Source organism: Sarcophilus harrisii, chromosome 4 (genome assembly GCF_902635505.1).
Source record: "Sarcophilus harrisii chromosome 4, mSarHar1.11, whole genome shotgun sequence".
Taxonomy (NCBI): domain Eukaryota; kingdom Metazoa; phylum Chordata; class Mammalia; order Dasyuromorphia; family Dasyuridae; genus Sarcophilus; species Sarcophilus harrisii.
In genome coordinates this window covers 299,441,715-299,464,390 of record NC_045429.1, presented here as the reverse complement: position 1 = coordinate 299,464,390, position 22,676 = coordinate 299,441,715, and the positions used below count along the sequence as shown (strand labels likewise).

The 22,676-nt window shown below is 35.4% G+C and overlaps 1 protein-coding gene across 2 annotated transcripts in view; it reads left to right on the top strand.

The window, feature by feature from the left end:
- MXRA7 (matrix remodeling associated 7) overlaps positions 1–10,866 on the top strand; it is a 35,462-nt gene extending 24,596 nt beyond the window's left edge. Inside the window, exon 4 of one of the 2 annotated variants that reach the window (XM_031965548.1) lies at positions 10,106–10,866. In XM_031965548.1, coding sequence (XP_031821408.1) covers positions 10,106–10,220 — 115 coding nt within the window. In that variant the 3' untranslated portion in view covers positions 10,221–10,866. The remainder of the gene's footprint in view (positions 1–10,105) is intronic. The other variant, XM_031965549.1, reaches the window with a different exon arrangement.
- The last annotated feature ends 11,810 nt before the right edge of the window (positions 10,867–22,676 follow it).

The following is a 22,676-nucleotide window of genomic DNA, read 5'->3' as shown; positions in this document are numbered from 1 at the left end:
TTATAGGTGTACCTTATATTATATACATGCAAGCTGGATACCATCATGTGTGTGCATACCTGCACCTACTGGGGAGATGGGCTTTTTGTATTGTGAGCTTTTAATTTTAATCTCTATAAGATGACAGCTCCATCTTACTAAAAAGGACAACGAACATTGTACTGGGGTAAAAGTACTTTGGGACTGAGACAAATATTAGTTCTCAAGGTTTTAATATAAACAAAAAATAATGGGGATAAGGCAAAGTCAGTTCCTCTCTTCTAGTAGATTAGAAAGAAGAGTGGTTGTATTAAAAATATCAGAGGATAATATGATGTAGGATAAGGAGGAGGAGCCTTAGAAATTATTTGGTCCAATTCCCCCTATTTTACATGGCAACAACATTGCCTAAGAAGCTGACTGAGCTCAAATGATCTTTCTACTATAATAAATTTGTTGTAGATTGAGGTTTGGAAAATAAGATATTTTGGCCAGGTAACAAGAAAAATTTGGATTTTAGTAGAAATCTGTTCTTTGGCCCAGTGATAAACTATGAGCCTGTATAAAAGGACAGAGTGCCTTGGTTGCTTTCAGAAAGATCATTTCATTTGCACTTTCAAAGATTCTTTTTTTCCAATCACCTAAAGTCTTGTCACCATCATCCCAGTCCCTTCTTAGCAGGGTTGAAAACTTGGGTACTTACTGTAATGTTCTCCCTTGTGTATGTTGAATAGTTTCCCCCATTTTCAGTCTGCCCTCAACACCCTCATCTCCCATGACTCTGTAAGGAAAGAGATTAGTAGATTAGGAACATCAGTCAACTAAGTCAATCATCTAAAATGAGTTGGTAAGACTCACGTATATATTTCCATCACTACTATCCTGGTCAGCATGAACCTCATTTTTTAAAAGACATTTCTATGTCTTTATCTTTGTCTTTTTGTTTATAAAGTCTGTTTTTCCTTTTCCTTCCCTTCCCTACGTGTCAGTAATGAAAGTGACTTTACTTCTCAATTCAACATTATTCTCACTTGTTTTCCTTCACAGATTGGGGATGCTTGGGGATGTAGAGGCTAATAAATTTGGTTTTTGTCTTTTCATCCTATATAGTGTGACAGTTTTGTTGGTAGTGTAGAAGTCATTGCTGCTATTGTCAATCAGTAAGTATTTATTATGATCCTATTATGTACCAGGCACTGTGCTAGGCACAGGGAATGTAAATAACAAAAATGAAAGCCCATACTCAAAAGAGCTCATCCATTTTACAATCAGGAAATGAGTAATTTGTTATTCTGCCATTTTCAGTCACGTCTGATCCCTTTTGAAGTTTTCTTGGCAAAGGTACTGAAATGGTTTTCCATTTCCTTCTCTAGCTCATTTTGTAAATGAAAAAACTAAGACAAATCAGGGTTACAAAGTTAGTAAGAGACAAATATGGATTTGAATTCAGGAAGATAAGTCTTACTGACTTCAGAATTAGCACTTTATCCACTGTACTACCTAGCTGACCCTGTATAAGTGAACAGAACAAATTTAAGGAGAATAAATGCAGAGTAGTTTAAATGAAAGGATTTTGGGAGGAAAGGTACTAGCAGATGGGGGAATCAGGAAAAACTTATTGTTGAAAATGAGAGGATCACTGGGATAAGAACTGCAGCTGGTGGCAATAATTCTGTGCCTTGAGATCTCTCTTTGCCCGAAATACTTGTACTGCAAGATTCAGGAGCAAAAGCAACATATTTTGAAAGAGAAAAAGTAGGAGTTCAGGATAGCCCTTGATGAGAATCCATTGATCCTTACTGAACTCTGCAGGGATTCCTTTGTCCTTGAGGGAATGCCAGGCTGATAAGTACCTCTGGACAGATGCATAAAAGCCTAAAATCATATATAGCATATCCCAAGAGCCCAGCTCTCAGCTCAAGATGTTTGCTATTGAATTGAAGCTACTATTTACTGATGGATTCCGTGAATGAGTCAGGGACAATATGAAACAGGTATTTTGGTTTAGAGCTATAGATCCCAAGAGAGGTATTGTGAGTCACCTGGTCCCACTGCATATTTCACACTATATAACATGGTGGTTGTATGGCATGATATTCTCTGATCTGGACACAGCCTTAGAGGCCCTGCCTCACCATATTCTTTATATTCTTTCCTGCTGCCCATCACAGCGAGTCTGAAAGTATTCTCTAATTCCTTTTCCATGTAAGAATGACACACAACCATATCATCACCTTTGCCAACCAGAATGACTACATTTCTTTTTGGCATCACATGAACCAGAAGTTAGATTATTATACAGTGGAGCTGATCGAAGTAGGGCCTAGATTTGAAATAAAGTTGCACATGCTCATTTGGGCACTCTGGAATCCACAGCAGACATGAGGTGGTATTAGCACCCATATATCCATAGAGCCCACAAAAAGACCTTCCTCAGCATCTTATATTCCTTGCTTGACTACTTCCTGAAAAGTAATGTAGAGCTCTTTTATGAATATGCACTGGATCATGACAAGAACTAGGAGTAATTGATCCTAACTGGAGAGTGGCCATCTCTAGTATTGACATTAAAGCTCACCATCTCTTGCTTCCCCCCCCCCAAAAAAAAAAGGAGGAGTAGGAGGAGAAGGAGAGAGGGGGGAGAGAAAAAGAGAGAAAGGAAAGAAGGAAGGAAGAAAGAAAGAAAAAGAAATGTGTTTGAGTTAAGCGAGGTCTTGAAGGAAGAAAGGGATTTTGTGGAACTGGAGCTAAAAAAAGGAATGTATTCCAAGAGTGGAGGAAAACCAATGCAAAGGCACAAAGGTGGGAGATGAAATGTCATGTATAAGAAATATAGAGAAGGACAATTTGGCTGGATTGCAGAAAGATTGGGGCCAATTTTTGGAAGGCTTTAAAAGTTAAATCATAGGGGCGGTTAGATGGTACAGTAGATAGAGCACCAGTCCTGAAGTCGAGACCCTGACTTCAAATATGTCCTCAGACACTTAAAACTTCTAGCTGTGTGATTCTGGGCAAGTCATTTAAATCCAATTGCCTCAGCAAAAAAAAAAAAAAAAGAAAAAAGAAAAAAAAAGTTAAATAGTAAAGTTTGTATTTTAGCCTCAAGACAATAGAGAACAACTGGTGTTGGTTGAATATGGTCATTCTGTGCTTTTATCACTTTGGCAGCTGTGTGGAGAATTGACTGGATTTGGGAGAGAGTTGAAGCAGGGAGTTTATTTAGGATATTACAATAATCTCTGAAATTTGATGAGGGCATGAACTCAGGAAGAAGCTGTGTGAGTAAAAAAATAAATTTTTTTGGGGGGGGAGTTATTTATTATTTTCCTCCAGCTACATTCAAAACAACAAAAAAAATTACATTTGTTTCTAAAACTTTTAAGTTCTAGGTTTTCTCCCTTTTCCCCACCCACAATTAATAAAACAGTTGAAGTTATGCAAAACATTTTCATAATGAAAATAAAAGCCCTCAAGAAAAAATTTGGTTAAAAATTTAAAAGTTAAATTTTAAACTAAATTAAAAGAGTTAAAAGTTAAAAGAGAGAGCTAGAGAGAAAAAGAGAATATCTGCATTCAGACACAATCAGTTCCTTCTTGGGATGGATAGGAATTTTCATCATAAGTCCTTCAGATGGACATGACTCTCTTCAACAATGAGATGATTCAAACGAGTTTTAATTGTTCAGTGATGAAGAGAGCCATATATACCCACAGAGAGGACTGTGGGAACTGAGTGTGGACCACAGCATAGCGTTTTCACTCTTTCTGTTGATGTTTGCTTGCATTTTGTTTTCTCAGGTTTTTTTTTCCTTCTTGATCTGATTTTTCTTGTGCAGCAAGATAACTATATAAATATGTATATGTATATTGGATTTAACATATTTTAGCATATTTAACATGTATTGGACTAATCTGCCATTTAGGGGAGGAATTGGGGGATAGAGGGAAAAATTTGGAACAGAAAATTTTTCAAGGGTTGAAAAATTATCCATACATACGTTTTGTAAATAAAAAGCTTTAATAAAATTAATTTAAAAAAATAAGTCCATCAGAGTAGTTGTGGACGATTATACTGCTGAGAATCGCAAAGTCATTCACAACTGGTTGCTCATGGAGGACTTTGCAGGTTTTTTTTCTTCTTGAGAACATCTTGCTCGTGGAGTTCCCATGTCTATTGGGCAGGTATCTTCTCTGTATAAAATACTGTTTGGTTATTTTAAATGGTCTAAAACAATATTGGATAATATTAGTGACACATAATATAATTTGCCTATTTTTCTCTTTTTATTAAATCTATTTTAACTTTACCTTTGCCTGAGGTCATAATTATTACCCTTTTTTTTCCCCAGCTCTTTATTTTATTTTTTTATGTATCTCTCATTTTTATTGTATTTGCTAAAAAAAAAAAATCAAATTATTGAAATCAAAATTTTAATCTGCTAGTCATTTTCATTTCATGGGTAAATTCATCCCATTGACATTCAAATGTATAATTATTTGTATTTGTATTTCCTCACTATTTTTCCTATCCTATCTTTCTCAACCAATTTTGTCTGTCTTTACTTGTACCGTTTTTTTTCTCAGTCTCTATAGCTTTTCAGGTTTTCACTTTTTCTGTAGTATATGTTCACAATGATCCTATGTTTATATCTGCATCATAAAAATTTGAAGTGCAAGAGATGGGAACTAAGTGGGAATCTTCTGGTTTAGTACTAAAGTATATTGTGTCTAAATAGAGCTTTTATTTATAATAACTTAAAAAATTTAATAAAATAATAACCTAAGAAGTTTAATCAAAGATGTCTTTTTTTTCTATTGCCTTCAAAAATAGCCAAGTATTCAAACTATAAAAATAATATGCATCCTAATTAGGTTTGTTGAACTTTTTAAAAATAATTACAAGAAATCTCAGGAGAGCTAAAAAAAAGTGCTACTGTAATTCCTTGGGTATAGGTCTCCATTTGGATCTTTGCCATCTTTCTGGACATGGTAGAAAGACCTGTGGTTTCAGATCTGCTTTAAAGAAGCTGCAGCTCCCAACATGCCTCATGGAGAGTTTAACACTTCTAAATCTAGATGGCCTATCACCTTTTTTCTTTTTAGACATGTAGCAAAATAGCTTGATGTAAAAGAGCTTTAAGATATGTTTTTCTTTTTTTTTTTTAATTAAAGCTTTTTATTTTCAAAATATATGTATAGATGATTTTCAATCTTTACAAAATCTTGTGTTCCAAATTTTTTTCTCCCTCTCCTCACTTTACTCTAGAGAGCAAGTAATCCAATATATGTTAAATATGTGCAATTCTTCTATATATATTTCCACAATTATCATGCTGCACAAGAAAATTCAGATCAAAAGGAAAAAAAATGAGATAGAAAACAAAATGCAAGCAAACAACAACAAAAAAGTGAAAATACTATGTGTGATCCACACTCAGTCCCCAAAGTCCTCTCTGTGGGTACAGAGGGTTCTCTTCAGCACAGACCATTGGAATTGGCCTGACTCACCTCATTATTGAAAAGAGCCACATCCATCAGAATTGATTATTGTATAATCTTGTTGTTGCTGTGTCCAATGATCTCTTGGTTCTATCTACTTCAGTTAGAATCAGTTCATGCAAGTCTCTCCAAGCCTTTCTAAAATCATTCTGATGATTGTTATAGAACAATAATATTCCATAACATTCATATATCATAACTTATTCAGCCATTCTCCAACTGACAGGTATCCACTCAGTTTCCAATTCCTTGCCACCACGAAAAAGGCTGCTACAAATATTTTTGCACATGTGGGTTCTTTTCCCTTTTTTATTATATCTTTGGCATACAAACCCAGTAGAGATACTGCAGGATCAAAGGGAATGCACAATTTGATAGCCCTTTGGGCATAGTTCCGTATTGCTTTCCAAAATAGTTGGATCCATTCATAATTCCACAAACAATGTATTAGTGTCCCAGTTTTCCCACATCCCCTCCAACATTTGTCATTATCTTTTCCTGTCTTCTTAGCCAATCTGAGAGGTGTGTAGTGGCACTTCAGAGTTGGCTTAATTTGCATTTTTCTGATTAAAAATGATTGAAAGCATTTTTTCATACAACTAGAAATGGTTTTAATTTCTTCCTCTGAAAATTGTCTATTCATATCCTTTGACCATTTATCAGTTGGAGAATGGTTTGTATAAAATATTATTTTAAAGTTGTCCCCTTGGTTTTGTTTTTACTTAAAAAACAGCACGGATTGATTACATTTTTTCCAGATAGAAGAAATGGCCCTGACTAGATTACTAGATTTTCATAAATTTGCCTCTTTGACAGTATTCATATTATAGTAATTTCTAGGTTGTAAAGTTGTTAGACAAATACTTAAAAAATTTAACAGTGTTAAAAATTAACAAGTAAAAAATTAGATAGTGTTTTTTGTATAACAGAAGCCCAAGAATTCCATCAAGATTCCTTTCTCAGGAGTGTTACATTGCTCATCCATTCCTGATAATTGTCGGCACAACTGCTTACTAGAAAACCATAGTATATAGTGCCAACATGAAAAAAAATTGCCTTATATAAAACTAAATGATGATTATGAGAGGTACCTACTTGACCATGCATATGGCCAATAGACAGTGTTGTGTCTTTAGTAGAGTCTAAATCTTACTTGGTATACAAAGTAGATAATCTAGGCTTTTATAATTAATTTTTCTTATCTTAAAGCTCTTTCACACCAAACTATTTCTTTTTTATTAAATAGCTTTTTATATACAAAACATATGCTTGGGTAATTTTTCACCATTGACTCTTGCAAAAACTTCTCTTTCAACTTTTCCCCTCCTTCCCTCCACCCCCTCCCCTAGATAGCAGATAGTCCCATACATGTTAAATATGTTAAAGTATATGTTAAATACAATATATGTATACACATTTACCCACTTATCTTGTTGCACAAGAAAGATTAGATTTAGAAAGAAGGTAAAAATAACCTGAGAAGAAAAAAATAAAATGCAAGCAAACAATAACAGAAAGAGTAGAAATGTTATGTTGTGGTCCATACTCATTTCCCCATGTACTTTCTCTAGGTGTAGCTGGTTCTGTTCATTACAGATCAATTGGAACTGATTTGGATCCTCTCATTATTGAAGAGAGTCACGTCCATCAGAATTAATTATCATGTAGTGTTGTTGTTGAAGTGTATAATGATCTCCTGGTTCTGCTTATTTCACTTAGCATCAGTTGATATATGTCTCTCCAAGCCTCTCTGTATTCATCCTGCTATACCAAACTATATTCTTGTTTATTTTTCATCAGTTGCCTGGAAGGATATAGGTGCTGAGTCTTTCATTGTCTTCCTGTTTTTCAGATCAAACAAATTACTTACCCCTTTATTTTTCCCAAATGATCATGAGATCTTTGGTTTTGGAACTTGGGTTCCCTTATTCCTATATACTGCTCTGATTATAAAATATATTGTTTTTGGATAGAAGATATAGATCTCAGTGATTATAGAAAGATAGACATATATAGTAATGAATTAACTGAGAGATCCAACAGTTATGGTACAGTATATATCCCAAATAAGTAGCTAGCTGCTATAAGCATTGGGTATGTAAGGAGAAGGGGGTAAGGCAAGGGAGGAAGGCTAGGCTTGTATTCGTATTAGAAAATACTGCAAGAAGATAGTTAACTACTGAGTTTTTCTGGTAGTTACTTAACTTTGTATTTGACTAAGCCAGAACATCAATCAAAATAGTTAATAAAACACTGCAGGAAGATAGTTAACTATTGAACAAACTTGTTAATAGTATCTGTGGCAATCTTCTCTCTAAACTTTAGTTTCCTCTCTGGAAAATGAAACTAGTAATATCAATTCTTTATGGTATTGCTCTGAGGATATCATTTTGTAAACCTTTAAAGCACTATGTAAAAAATCAATCAATCAATAATCAATAAACTCCTCCCATATACTAAGCATTGTGAATACAAAAAAAAAAAAAAAATAAGAGCAAAATAGTCTATGTTTTCAAGGAGTTTACAATCTAATGGGGGAGACAACATGCAAACAACAAATATGTACAAAGTAAGCTATATACAGGAAAGGAGAAAATAATTAACAGGGAAGGCAGTGGAATTAAGAGGGGCTGGGAAAGGCTTCCAATAAAAGATAAGACAAATAAACCAGGGAAGTCAGTAGGTGAAGTTGAGGAGGGAGAACATTCCAGGTATAATAACATAACCACCAGAGAGAATGTCCAGAGCAGAATGAAGTGTCTTGCTTGTGGAATGGTCATTGGTCTGAAGTAATGTGGAGTAAGATGTAAGAAGACTGGAAAGGTAGGGGACTTGTTATGAAAGTGAAATGATCAGGTCTTTGGTTTAGGAAAATCACTTTGGTGATTGAATAGAATAGAAGGAGACATACTCAAGAAATGTTGCAAAGGTGATATTCATAGGCTTTGAAACAGGTTAGATCTGAAAGGTGAGAGATAGTGAGGAGTGCCCCATGACTCAGGTTTTGATCATTAGAGACTGGGAAGATGAGATAACAATCTCATCTCTACAGTAATAGGCAAAGTGTTTGTGGTGGCACGGGGTGTGAGATGAGAGTGAGGAAGGAAAAGTAAAGGGGATTGAGAGAGGAAGATAATGAATTGAGTTTTGTATATGTAGAGTTTGAGATGTCTACTGGACATCCAATTTTAGGTGTCTGAAAAGCAATTGAAAATGTGAGATCAGAGATCAGCAGAGAGTTTGGGGCAGCATAGATAGATCTGAGAATCATCAGCATAGAGATGGTAATTAAAACCATGGGAGTGGATGAGTTATTGCATATCAGTTTTACTTGTAAGATGTCACCCTATGAGAGCATACTATGCTAATGGAAGATTTTCCATGCACAATGGATTTCTGATGCCTAAATTGAACACAGATGATAATGCTATGGTTTAGTATCCTATCTCCAACTACAAAATCTATTTTTAAAAATGAGTATAAAATATTGAACTATATAACTATTCCCTAGTATGATAGGTGGAAAATATTCTGTATAGTATAAACATTTGTGTCTTGTTCCATTTTATAGCATAGAACTATCCCAACATTTTTTCATTTATTTGTCTCATTTTTTTTACTTGCTTCTTAAAATAAATGCTTCCTTGTTTGCCTACATTTTTCTTCAGGGGATGTCAAACCATTTAGTGGATGTATTAACCTTGTTTATCATCAGATTTCTTGAAAGTAAAATCTACATTTCATTCATTCAACAAGAATTTATTTTGAGGCTGTTAGGTACCAGGCATTACACAGAAGCTAGAAATACAAAGAAACAAAAAACCTCTCAAAGTCCTTTCCCTTCAAAGGAACCTACATACACAAAGAAAAATAAATACAAAGAATATGCAAAGTAAAATTCAGGGGAGAAGGCAAAGGGAAAGTAAGGTTAGGTAGCACTTAAATAGTCACAGGTAAAAAAGAAATGGAACAACTAAAATTAATGAGGAAAAAATTTAGAAAGAGCAAGAGCTTGATGGAGTGCATTCCAGGTTTGTACAATCATTCCAGCACAGAAGCTGTTGAGTGGACAGCCTCTGAAAAGTGAAAGAAGTGGAAGATAGAATGGCTTAGGAAACAGCTGTTAGGGACAATTTGGTTGGAATGTCAAGTTCATGAAGGAGAAGGTGCATTAAGCTTAGAAAGGGAGACTAGTAAAAGTTGTAAAAGGCACTAAATATGAATGAAGATAACATATCCTATAAGCAAGAGAAAGCCACTGTAGCTTCTTAAGGAGAGTAAAAGTTCTTTCTGCCCCCAGATATGTCTACACATTGAAAGCTTTAGGTATCCCCAACTTGATTCTGATTTACACTGGGAGCATACATATTGTCTTGTTTTGCATGTATTCACACTGTTTTTTCTGACCAAATTCCTTTCCTTAATGTTCATGGGTTTTTGTCTGTCTTTTTGTGTAATCCTAGAGTAGGTAAAAGGCATTTAGATTAGTTTTTCTTTTAATTTCTTGGTCATTATTGTCTGGTGCAATTGTTAGCTCTTTACTGGAATACTTGAGTGTAAATTAGATTCTTCTGTTATCCTTCTCAATCATCCTAATTAGAATCTCTTTATTCTTTTTTCTTGACAGGGTTAAAAAAGAACAGCTGGCTGCCATCTTCAAACTCATGAAGGACAATATGGAGACTTTTGGAGAGATGTCTGATGGAGATATGCAGGAACAGCTCAAGCTTTATGATATGTAGGCTCAAAAACAATAAAGCTCTCCAATAGCTGCTGTCTTGCCCTTGAATTTGAAGACAATTGTACAGTGACTGTTATTAGATTAGAAACTCTTGTTTTCAGATTGTAGGTTTAAATACATATGTATGCATACATACACACACACACACACACACACACACACACACACATATAACTTTTTGCATATACTCTTTATATCTCATCTCCTAGGGATCAAAAATACTCCCCACAGAGGAAGAGTGGTGAGCAACCCATTAGCTGAGTTTCCCTCCCAATTGCTTGTTATTGCAGTTTGAACTATGTGACATAATTAGTAGTAGAAGATAAAATACTTTATCTTCTGACTTGAGCTAAGAAATTTCTCATGTTAGTCCCAAGACAGGCATTAATAATACAGAACCAGACTAGATGATATTAGAGTAAGGCTGACTCAAAGTTTTTGCTCATGACTCAATAGTAAGCTCTTTGGGAGGATCTAGGAATTCTGAAGAATATAATATTTTTACTTTTAGCATCCTTATAAGTTTTTATAGGGCTAGAGTCTGAAATTTTTTTTAAGCATCAGGAATCCATTTCTTCCTAGGTGGTCTAAAAATCTGTTTCAATCTTTGTGGATTAAAATAAAGGTACTGGGAAATGATGTTATAAGAGTCTGTTCTATGTTATTTCTAGTCCTTGTTTAATTCAAATGTTTGTAGAGTGCCTGCAATATGCTAGGCATTGCAGATGTACAAAAGAAGCAAAAAACATGACATTTGACTTTAAGGAGCTGCCGATCTCCAGGGAAAGAAATGATCCCAACATAAAATAACAGAGATAACACAATATTTAATTGATATTTTATCCAGGAATTCATCTGATGGCTCATTGTGATGTGGAAGTGACCCTTGGTTCTTGAAAGTTCTTGTGGGTGATAGGTGCGGAACTCATTTTTTGGTGTGTGATCTGGGCACCAGTTTAGCTACGTTTGGAGAGATTCATCACTAGCATGGCTACAGGTTAATGAATGCATCAGTCACAGCAACTCTTAAAGACCATTGGTCTAATAATAGCTTGCATTTTTATAATATCTTAAGGTTTATAAAGCACTTTACATATTGACGGAAGGAGTACCCACATTGTTGAAATCATAGTTGTAGTATAAATGCATCCATTTTTCTAGTTAGTTGCAATGATTGCCATTTACAATTCTGGCTCAGGAGTTGAAAGATCCCTTTATTCAGAATGGCATCCTTTGGAATGGCTTGCTAAAACAGTGTCACTCAAGTTGCTTCAATCATTTCCCAACAAGTGGCTCAGTCCAGTTTATACTCATGTTCCAACATGTTTTATTACATTTTTGTTTGCCTACTTCATGTGCGACTTTTCCAAGTTACCTCATCTGTAACATGAAGTTTAGTGAATTATGAATTTTATATGCTAAACTAATGAACAAATTTGAGTATTTTTCCAATTATAGATCAATTCACTCTTGCCTCACTTATGGAAAAAGCAGACCCTTTGTGACCAAAATAATTTTCTCAGAATACTCTTAAACAGGTATATGATTTCGAACAAGTATGTGGCATATCCCATACTATTTTCTTTCCTTTTCTTTAAAAATTATTATTAGTTATATAGGATGGCTTTTTGGGAGGAAAACAGGGAAGCAGATGACTATTCGGAGAAATTCTGGTGATGTAAAAAGACATAAATGAAAATTTGTAAAAAAGGAAAATTTTGCTTAAGTGCCAACAAAACAAATAATGGAATGCATGGAAACAGTAGCTAGAATGTATGAATATTTATTTAAATTTGGGAGGTTATTTTTAATTTAGTATATGTTAACAAATATGAGCATTTTTTGCATACAAAAAACTTCTAAAACAAAAAGAGGATTGCATTTGAAACCCTGTATCTCTATTACAAACATTGTATTTCTCTTTAAAGTTATATTATATCTAAGGCAATCCCAATAAACTTTGGATAGAAAATGCCATCAACATCCAGAAAGAGAAGTACGGAGAATGAATGTAAATCAACACATGCTATATTCACTTCTTTTTTTCTGTTTTTTTTTTTTCTCTTTCTCTTTCCTTTTGTCTTGATTTTTCTCTCCTAACATGATTCATTAAAAAATGTGTATTTAAAAGGTTAATATACACATATAACAAGAAAAAAATTAATTTTAAAAATTAGATCATAAAATTTTATTACTTTCAAAACCATATAGTTTGTCTTTTTCTTTTTTTTTTTTTTCATTTCCTTTTTTTGGGGATATCACTATCAACACTATTCCTCTTCTTTCTCTTATATTGTTCCACCAGTTTTAAAAAATCATTACAAATGTGTATAACAACCCCTTGACATTTACACCCCCCCCAAAAAAAAAAATCCCCCTGTAGTATACTGTAAATGTGAATTGCTAAAAGAATGTGGTTTGATGCACAAAAGACTTATTTTAGTTAATTAGAATCAAAAGTAGAGAGAAGAGCTCCAAAGAGGCATCAAAAGAGAATACTTCTGAATGATGAACTGGAGCCCCAGGAATTGTGAATAGGTATGATATCTGAGCCTATTATGTTTCTTAGCTTTCAGGACTTGTAATTGGGAAGACTACTGGAGCAAAATCAATTTATAAGAAAATTTATTTGATATCTTTTTGTTTGGTCTCATTTAGATTTCCTCGTCTCACTTCCCTTGCCCCTTTCAAAGAGCCATCATCCCAAACTAGGCAAATATATCCTAGCCTGGCTTTTTTTGGTGAGGAAGGGTAGGATGGGATAGATATAACACATAAGGTTAGAAGGGTTTTTACATTTTAAAATTACAATCTATATAGAAACTGGTGGTGGGCCAGATTTAGTCCATGATCCATGTTTTGCCAGCTCTTGACAAACAACAAAAATTAAAAAAAAAAAAAAGATGGGGAAAAATTCAAAAAAATAATCAGTGTATTGAAAATAATCTGACATTACATGTAGTATTCCAAATTCATGGCCTACCCATCTCTGTAAAAAATTGGGAGGGAAATGTCGGCTTATATCTCTTTTTTTGAAATAACCTTTTTTTTTTAATAATTTTGACATTTATATTTGTGCTAGCTCTTCTTCCCATTCTCATTGTTATAATTAGTATATATTGGTTTTCTCTGTCTCCATTTATTTTTCATCTAATTTCTGTGATTCATTGTATTCGTTATAGTAATAATTTCTTATAATAAAATTTAATTGCAGTTTGTTGATCTATTTAATAATTAATGCCCATTAACTTCTTTTTTCTTCCCCTCTCCTAAGCTCTTTGCTACCACAAAAATATACAGATACAGAAGTAAGATGTTTCTTGTTGCCACTTACCTCCTTGAGGTATGTGCCCAGTAGTAGAATCCCTGAGTCAAAGGATGTGGTCATTTTTAGCCACTTTATACACATAATCCCAAAATATTTTCCATAATAGTTGTACTTACAACTCCATTAACAATGTACCAGCCTTTTGACATTGACTATTTCCATTTTTTACTATTTTTGACAATTTTCTGGGTGTGATGTGAAGGTTATTTTGATTTGTATTTGTTGTTAGTGATTTAGGGCATTTTTTTTTTTTTTATGGTTCTTTGTAACATGAAATTCTTTTTTTGGGAACTCTTCATTCATATCATTTAACCATTTGTTTGTTGGGGAAAGCTTATTTGCATTCTTTCACATATTCTAATCAGTTGAACTCTGATTTCTCTTTGCTATTATGCTTTAATGGATTGGATTACTCAATATTCATTATTTGTGATGATCTTTTGTCTAACTTTCATTAGTAAGAAGAGCATAAATTGGATGGTATAATCTAAGGGCTGTTTTCCACATTTAGAGTAATCAGGGACATGGCTTTTGTTCTGAACATATCTTTTTTTTTTTTCTGAGATAACTGAAGTTAAATGACTTGCCCAGGGTCATACAGCTAGCTAGTAAGTATTAAGTGTCTGGGGCCACTCTTTGTAGTGGCTAGAAACTGGAAACTGAGTGGATGCCCATCAGTTGGAGAATGGCTGCATAAATTGTGGTATATGAATATTATGGAATATTATTGTTCTGTAAGAAATGACCAACAGGATGATTTCAGAAAGGCCTGGAGAGACTTACATGAACTGATGCTGAGTGAAATGAGCAGGACCAGGAGATCATTATATACTTCAACAACAATACTATATGATGACCAGTTCTGATGGACCTGGCCATCCTCAGCAAGGAGATCAACCAAATCATTTCCAATGGAGCAGTAATGAACTGAACCAGCTACGCCCAGAGAAAGAACTTTGGGAGATGACTAAAATCCATTACATTGAATTCCCAATCCCTATATTTATGCCCACCTGCATTTTTGATTTCCTTCACAAGCTAATTGTACAATATTTCAGAGTCTGATTCTTTTTGTACAGCAAAATAACGTTTTGGTCATGTATACTTATTGTGTATCTAATTTATATTTTAATATATTTAACATCTACTGGTCATCCTGCCATCTAGGGGAGGGGGTGGGGGGGTAAGAGGTGAAAAATTGGAACAAGAGGTTTGGCAATTGTTAATGCTGTAAAGTTACCCATGCATATAACCTGTAAATAAAAGGCTATTAAATAATAAAAATAAAATAAAAGTAAAAGTAAAAAAAAAAAAAAAGTGTCTGGAGCCAAATTTGAATTCAGGTCCTCCTGACTTCAAGGCTGGTGCTCTACCTAGCTGTCCCCTGTTCTGAACATATTATAATCCTAAACTAGAGGTAGAACTCAGATATTAGTTTAGCCCTATACCTCTCTTAGAGGTATATATATATAGAGAGAAGGGTTGCCTTATCTTGATGGTATTGTATTTTGTTGTGCCACAGTTCTCTTTTAATGTCATAACCCAGTTTTCCTAATTGTCCTCAGTTACTCTGACCCAAAACCCCAGGCTATAATCATTCCCTCTTAAAGTTTGATAGGATAAAGGTCTTATATCTTCAGGCTATAATCATTCCTTCTTAATGTTTGATGGGATAAAGGTCTATCCATTTTAGACATAATTAGAATATCAGGAGACTCTCCTGATACCTCCCTCCATTATGTCATTTTAGATGCCTCTCCCCATTAAGTCATCCTCATTAGATCATCCCCATCCAGGTACCTCTCCCATCATGTCATCATTATTGTTACCCTATAAAAGAATCTTATATAGGACATTCATGGCTGCATTCTTGGAGACCATAGTCTCATTCAGCCCTAGGACCAAACTATGCATCCATTTGGTCCCAGTAAATCTCTTCCTTTTAAATAAAATATTAAATTGTTCTCTAATCTGTATCCTGCCTCAGTTTCTCTGGCATTACAATTTGAAACACGTAGGAACATTATTGCTAAGTTTTGAAAACCTAGATCAAAGAAAATTTTACAAGAAACAAACAAAAAACCCAAACAATTCAAGCAACTACAATAAAAGACCACAGGTCCTGGAATACTGCATATTTATAATCAAAAGAACTAGGCCAAAAATATATCCAGCAAAACAAGCATAGAATTAAATAGGAAAAAAAAAAGATATTCTGTTGTGCCACATTCCCTTTTAATGTCCTCACCCAGTTTCCCAATTGTCCTATTTAGTTACTCTGCCTCAGGTTATAACCTTTCCCTCTTAATGTTTGATGAAATAAAGGTCTACCTCAGTTGCTCTGTCCCAAAACCCCAGGCTATGATCATTCCCTCTTAATGTTTGATGAGATAAAGGTTTTATATCTTTAGGTTATAATCATTCATGTTTGACAGGATAAAGGTCTATCCATTTTAGACATCATTAGAATATCAGTAACCTCTCCAGTATCTCCCTCCATTGTGTCATCCTAGATGCCTGCCCCCATTAGGTTATCCCCATCCAGGTACCTCCCCCATTATGGCATTGTTCTTGTTATCCTATAAAAAATCTTGCTGTCCCAATACTCAGGGCTGGATTCTTTGAGATGATAGTCTCATTCAGCCCTGGGACCAAACATGGATCCATTTGGTCCCAGTAAATCTCTCCATTTAATAAACTATTAATTGGTCTCTAATCTGTGTCTTGCTCAGTTTCTCTGGCATTACATTTTGGAGGCCCCAGCGAGATATTAGAAAATGAGCAGGATTAGAGATAAGAGACTTTTGGGTCTCTGCCTTAAAGGGGGCAGGGTGGCTGCAGATCTGAATTCTTGGCCTGGAGAGGCCGGCCCCCCTGGATTTTTTTTCCCAGAGCCTCCGGGAAAGAGAGCAGTTTCCAGCCACAACAGCCTGATGGTAGACACGCCCATTTCAGCCACAGGCGAGTAAATCTGTCTGGGTATCTTTTGGGGTACCATGTGGTTATGTCTTAAGACCTGATCTATTCTGTCTGTATAAGTCTACAGGGGTCCTGTATGGGCACGAATGTTTGTGGCAGCCCTTTTTGTAGTGGCTAGAAACTGGAAACTGAATGGATGTCCATCAGTTGGAGAATGGCTGAATAAATTGTGGTATATGAATATTATGGAATATTACTGTTCTGTAAGAAATGACCAACAGGATGATTTCAGAAAGGCCTGGAGAGACTTACACGAACTGATGCTGAGTGAAATGAGCAGGACCAGGAGATCATTATATACTTCAACAACAATACTATATGATGACCAGTTCTGATGGACCTGGCCATCCTCAGCAACGAGATCAACCAAATCATTTCTAATGGAGCAGTAATGAACTGAACTAGCTATACCCAGAAAAAGAACTCTGGGAGATGACTAAAAACCATTACATTGAATTCCCAATCCCTATATTTATGCACACCTGCATTTTTGATTTCCTTCACAAGCTAATTGTACAATATTTCAGAGTCTGATTCTTTTTATACAGCAAAATAATGTTTTGGTCATGTATACTTATTGTGTATCTAATTTATATTTTAATATATTTAACATCTACTGGTCATCCTGCCATCTAGGGGAGGGGGTGGGGGGTAAGAGGTGAAAAATTGGAACAAGAGGTTTGGCAATTGTTAATGCTGTAAAGTTACCCATGCATATAACCTGTAAATAAAAGGCTATTAAATTAAAAAAAAAAAAAGTCTACAGGGGTCCTCAAACTACGACCGAGGGCCAGATGCAGCAGCTGAGGACAATTATCCCCCTCACCCAGGGCTATGAAGTTTCTTTATTTAAAGGCCCACAAAACAAAGTTTTTGTTTTTACTATAGTCCAGCCCTCTAACTGTCTGAGGGACAGTGTACTGGCCCCCTATTTAAAAAGTTTGAGGACCCCTGGTATAAGACCTGTTCTGTTCTGTCTGTATGCTAGCATCTGTATTCCCAGAATTATGAAATGCTGATGGGCCTAAGTTCTGGGAGTAGGGTCTTCTGGATGCAGGGGATCCTACCTGGGTGTCTAAGACACATTTGTGTGCCAGTTGGCACAACTTGGGGCATTCCAGAGTATAAATCTGGGTGTCTTTTTAAGACACCATCTGGCTTTAAAAAAAAAAAAAAAAAAAAAAAAAAAGAGGCTCTGTTTGGATTATGGGAGGAAAGACTGGAGCCAACAACTTCCCTCAGGGCTATTCTTTCCAGAAAGCCCCTGGTCTGTGTTCTGTGTTCTGTGTGATTTGTTTGTCTGTTTTGTTACTTTTAAAAGCTCTGTTAAATTTAAGAACAATGATCAAATTTGGGAATTGGTTATTTTAATACTGAACTCCAGCTGGAGAAAACATTTGATTAGAAAATTTAGGATGATTCTAAATTTGGGAAATTTATAAGTTTACCTCTGCATGCCAGATTTGTTCTGAATATTTTTTTGGGCAGTTTTAAAATTGTGGGAAATAATTTTACTGTTGCCTATGCAGGTTAGATTTAGTTATCTTTAAGTATAAGATCTTAAAAGAACAATAGCTTGTTAAAGTTCTGTTAACTTGCCTGAAAGGGGTCATGTGCCTCTAATTAGGTAAAGTATGTAGCAAAAAGGATCTGACTGTTCTGAAGGCTCCAACTCTGGCCAAGTTGAAGCTTAGGAGAAGTCCATTGGGAATAATGGCAACATGGGGTCAGAGGGAGAGAAAGAAAAACTATGCTGTTTCATTATTAGAAATATGATAAGAAAAGCAGTTTTATATTATTGGGAATTTAAAGCTATATTTTGGTTCAGTTTATTACGTGCTAGACATGTGAGTTTTATGGAATCTTCCCTCCCCACCCCCCATTTCTGCTACTTTAAAGGCTGGGTGGGGTAGTGATCTTTTGTCTTCAAAGGTAAAGATTTAAACTCATCTCCCACTGCTGTTACTTCAGCTATTGGAGCAGCTAATTAACTTGGAGTGAAGTTTAGTTTGACTCCCACCCCAACCCCCTTGTCTCTTTGGAGGTAGAGGTGGGGGGAAGGGCAGTCACATGGAATCCTCTACTCCCCCCTCCCTCTAAATTGTTCCAGACGTTTTTTTAATCAAGTTGTAGCTACCTGGTTCTGGGCTAAAAACAGCAAACTGATTTATATAAATATAAGGTTATGGTAAATATCTATTTAGGATCTGTTATTGGAGGTAAAATTTCTTGGGTTTATAGTTAATATGTCACTGCATTTTTTCCCTCCTGTAACTGATTTCTATAATCAGAGCAATGGTCAATAATAAATTGTTAATGCAATTCATTTATGTCATACCTTGCTGTTCCCAATCTGGTTATCTGTAATCATTATATCCTAAATACTTGAGCAAATAAGTATTTAGTCTGGCCATCTATTGGTTACTAGATATTGTGTCTGGATATTCAAGTTTTTTTTAAGGTTTATAACTAATGAGAAGCCACATCTTGTAGCAGTCCTTGTGGACCAGTCTTCCTATCTTAGACTGTTCTAACTTTTCTTTGTTTGATTTGTTTTTGTTTCTAGATTTGGTCAAATTACAAATATATTGACTTGCTTCTGGGACCTAGATCAAGCTTTGATTGTCAGCTTGTCACACCACACCCATTCCCCTCCCTGGACTGAGCATCTCTGCCCATCTTCAGCAGAAAGCAGCTTTTGAGAAAACCATTGCCCCTTCTTCTGATGTAATTTGGACTGATGTGGGGGAATGGGAACGTGGTTGAATGGTTAGAATTTTAACTGTATTACTATGTGTTTAAGACTTGGGATGGAAACTATTAAACTTGTGTTAAAATTGCTGTATTTTAGTCTGTTATGTATATATGTATATGTATATGATTTATATGTGATATGGTTATTTGATAATTTCTTTCCATGAAAAAAAGGGGGGGAGAAGAGGAAGAAATAGAAAATTGGGGAAACTGGTGTACTTTCTTAGGCACTTCTGCCCTACCCCCTATCTTACTAGTTCAGATTTAATTGGAAGTCCTTTAAGCAGTCCTTTTCATTTTTTACTTCTTGCTTAAATTTAATGGACTATGATTTGATGATTATGCTTTAACTTTGAAATCCCTTATTCTGTTGGAATTGCCCTGGCAGAATCAGTTTTTGGTATTATGTTTTAACAACCAGAAATCGGATACCTGTCTTGAGATTGGAAGTCTCTCTGATCTGTTTCTCCACTCCTGTTGTCCAAGGTATTTCAGCGTACTTAAAAGGACCTTGTAGTTTGATATTGGGCCTCTAAAAGTTTGGGGTTTGCCTGCCTTGGTCTAACTGTGCATAATCTGCTCAGAAATCTGATCCTTTCTGCAGCCCTTTCTGTTCCTCTGAGCAGGGACAGGTGGAGCTACTCCAAGCCTCACCCTTCTCCCCTGGAGCAGGTTGCCTCTCTGAATGGGCAGCACAACTGCCTTGAGCCCTGCTGCTCTGTAAGCAGAGGCCAAATCATGCACAAATGACCACAGACCTAACTCACAGTGAATTGTCCATATGCTCCCCAACTGCAGAGGATGCAGAGGACATGATTGCAATAAGGAAATTTGTGTATTGCTAATTAACTCTGGGGTTATCAGGGAGAGACCTGACCTTGCCATAACTCCTTGCATTGTTCTAGCTTTATTTAGATTTTTATTTGGTCTATTTAGTTCACATAGGGTTGATCAAAATTATGGTGCTAAGACCTTCTAGAGGAAGATAATTCAAAGATTTGAATAGTTAGAAGAGAGAGAGTGTGGAATGTTGTGCCACATTCCCTTTTAATGTCCTCACCCAGTTTCCCAATTGTCCTATTTAGTTACTCTGCCTCAGGTTATAACCTTTCCCTCTTAATGTTTGATGAAATAAAGGTCTACCTCAGTTGCTCTGCCCCAAAACCCCAGGCTATAATCTCTTAACCTCTTAATGTTTGATGAAATAAAGGTTTTATATCTTTAGGTTATAATCATTCCTTCTTAATGTTTGACAGGATAAAGGTCTATCCTTTTTAGACATCATTAGAATATCAGTAATCTCTTCAGTACCTCCCTTCCTTGTGTCATCCTAGGTGCCTGCCCCCATTAGGTTATCCCCATCCAGGTACCTCCCCCATTATGGCATTGTTCTTATTATCCTATAAAAAATCTTGCTGTCCCAATACTCAGGGCTGGATTCTTTGAGATGATAGTCTCATTCAGCCCTGGGACCAAACATGGATCCATTTGGTCCTAGTAAATCTCTCCATTTAATAAACTATTTAATTGTTCTCTAATTTCTGTCTTGCTCAGTTTCTCTGGCATTACAATTCAATGTAGTCACAGATTTTCAGGATTTTGTTTCAACCAAACCTGAACTCGATAGAAAATTTAAATATAAGAGCCATCATCAAAGACTAATTTCAAGGAACTCAACAAGAACAAAGTGTTTTATGGGTAGAAATGTAAACTATATGTACAAGACTTAATTGAATAGTAATTGGATAGTTCGAAAGAAAGATTGGGACAACTAAGTGGATGCCCATCAATTGGAGAATGGTTGGGTAAATTGTGGTATATGAGTGTTATGGAGTATTATTGTTCTGTAAGAAAAGACCAGCAGGATGAATACAGAGAGGCTTGTAGAGACATACATGAACTAATGCTAAGTGAAATGAGTAGAACCAGTAGATCATTATACACTTCAACAATGATACTGTATGAGGATGTATTCTGATGGAAGTGGATTTCTTTAACAAAAAGAAGATCTAATTCAGTTTCAATTGATCAATGCTGGACAGAAGCAGCTACACCCAAAGAAAGAACACTGGGAAATGAATGTAAACTGTTTGCATTTCTGTTTTTCTTCCCGGATTATTTTTACCTTCTGAATCCAATTCTTCCTGTACAACAAGAGAAGTGTTCGGTTCTGCACACATATATTGTATCTAGGATATACTGTGGCATATTTAACATGTATAGGACTGCCTGCCATCTAGGGGAGGGGGTAAAGGGAGGAAGGGGAAAAGTCGGAACAAAAGTGAGTGCAAGGAATAATGTTGTAAAAAAAAAAAAAAATTACCCAGGCATGGGTTCTAATTTTTTAATAAATAAAAAAAAAAAATTGATCAGACTGCCATTTTTCTGAAGAATCTAAAAAGTGAGATTTTTCAGAGGAGGCTTTCAAAATAGAACCTGACTTATGGACACCTGGAGCTTGAGATGCTTAACCATGGGGTGTAATTATATAGATTTACTTTACAATAATTATTATTTATAATAGTAAACCCTAACAAGACTAGTGCATAGGAGTTTAATAAATTGGACTGAAAGTTGGACTGAAAAAAAAAAAAAAGAAAGATTGGGGCAGAGCTGAGTATGATCTGGTCTTATAAAGCAAAATAGTCTAGGAAAAGATAAAAATAGTAATTATGCTATATTAATGCGGTGCAGAAGAACTGACATGGAGGCATTAGATGGAGGAGAAGGACTGTTAATTCTGAAAACTTACATCGGGATGGTTAAATAGGGAACAATACACACCTATTGTGAAGGATATTGTATCCTCCAAAATCTACAAAGAAATAAGGTGGAAGGGAATAGGATAGGGTGGGGTATAAAAAGGAATATAAATTAACAAGAGTGAGAAAGGGATAAAGAGAGAGGGAGAGGGTGAAAGGAGAAGATAAGAGATCCATGGGTGGGTTAAATAATAGCAAGGCAAGAGTTAGCAGGGATAAGATATATACGCAAACAGAATAACAAGGATCAGGAGTAGAATTTATTAGGAAAAAAAAAGTAAGACTAGTAATCATTTATCTCAGACAAAATCAGACTGAAAGATTCAATCAAGAGAGAAATTTACATTATATGTCAGCTATATTAATGTTTTAGATGCATATCTACATATATGTAAATACATAGGTGTATATATGCATGCATGTATCTTTGCATGTGTGTATATGTATCCGAACTGTAGCTTGCTTGGGATAAATGGTAGGGGAGGGTGTAATGCCAAAGAAACTGAGCAAGACAGAGGTTAGAGACCAATTCAACAGTTTATTAAATGGAGAGAGATACTGGGACCAGATGGATCTTGGTCCCAGGGCTGGATGAGACTTATCATCTCAAAGAATCCAGCCCTGAGTACTGGGA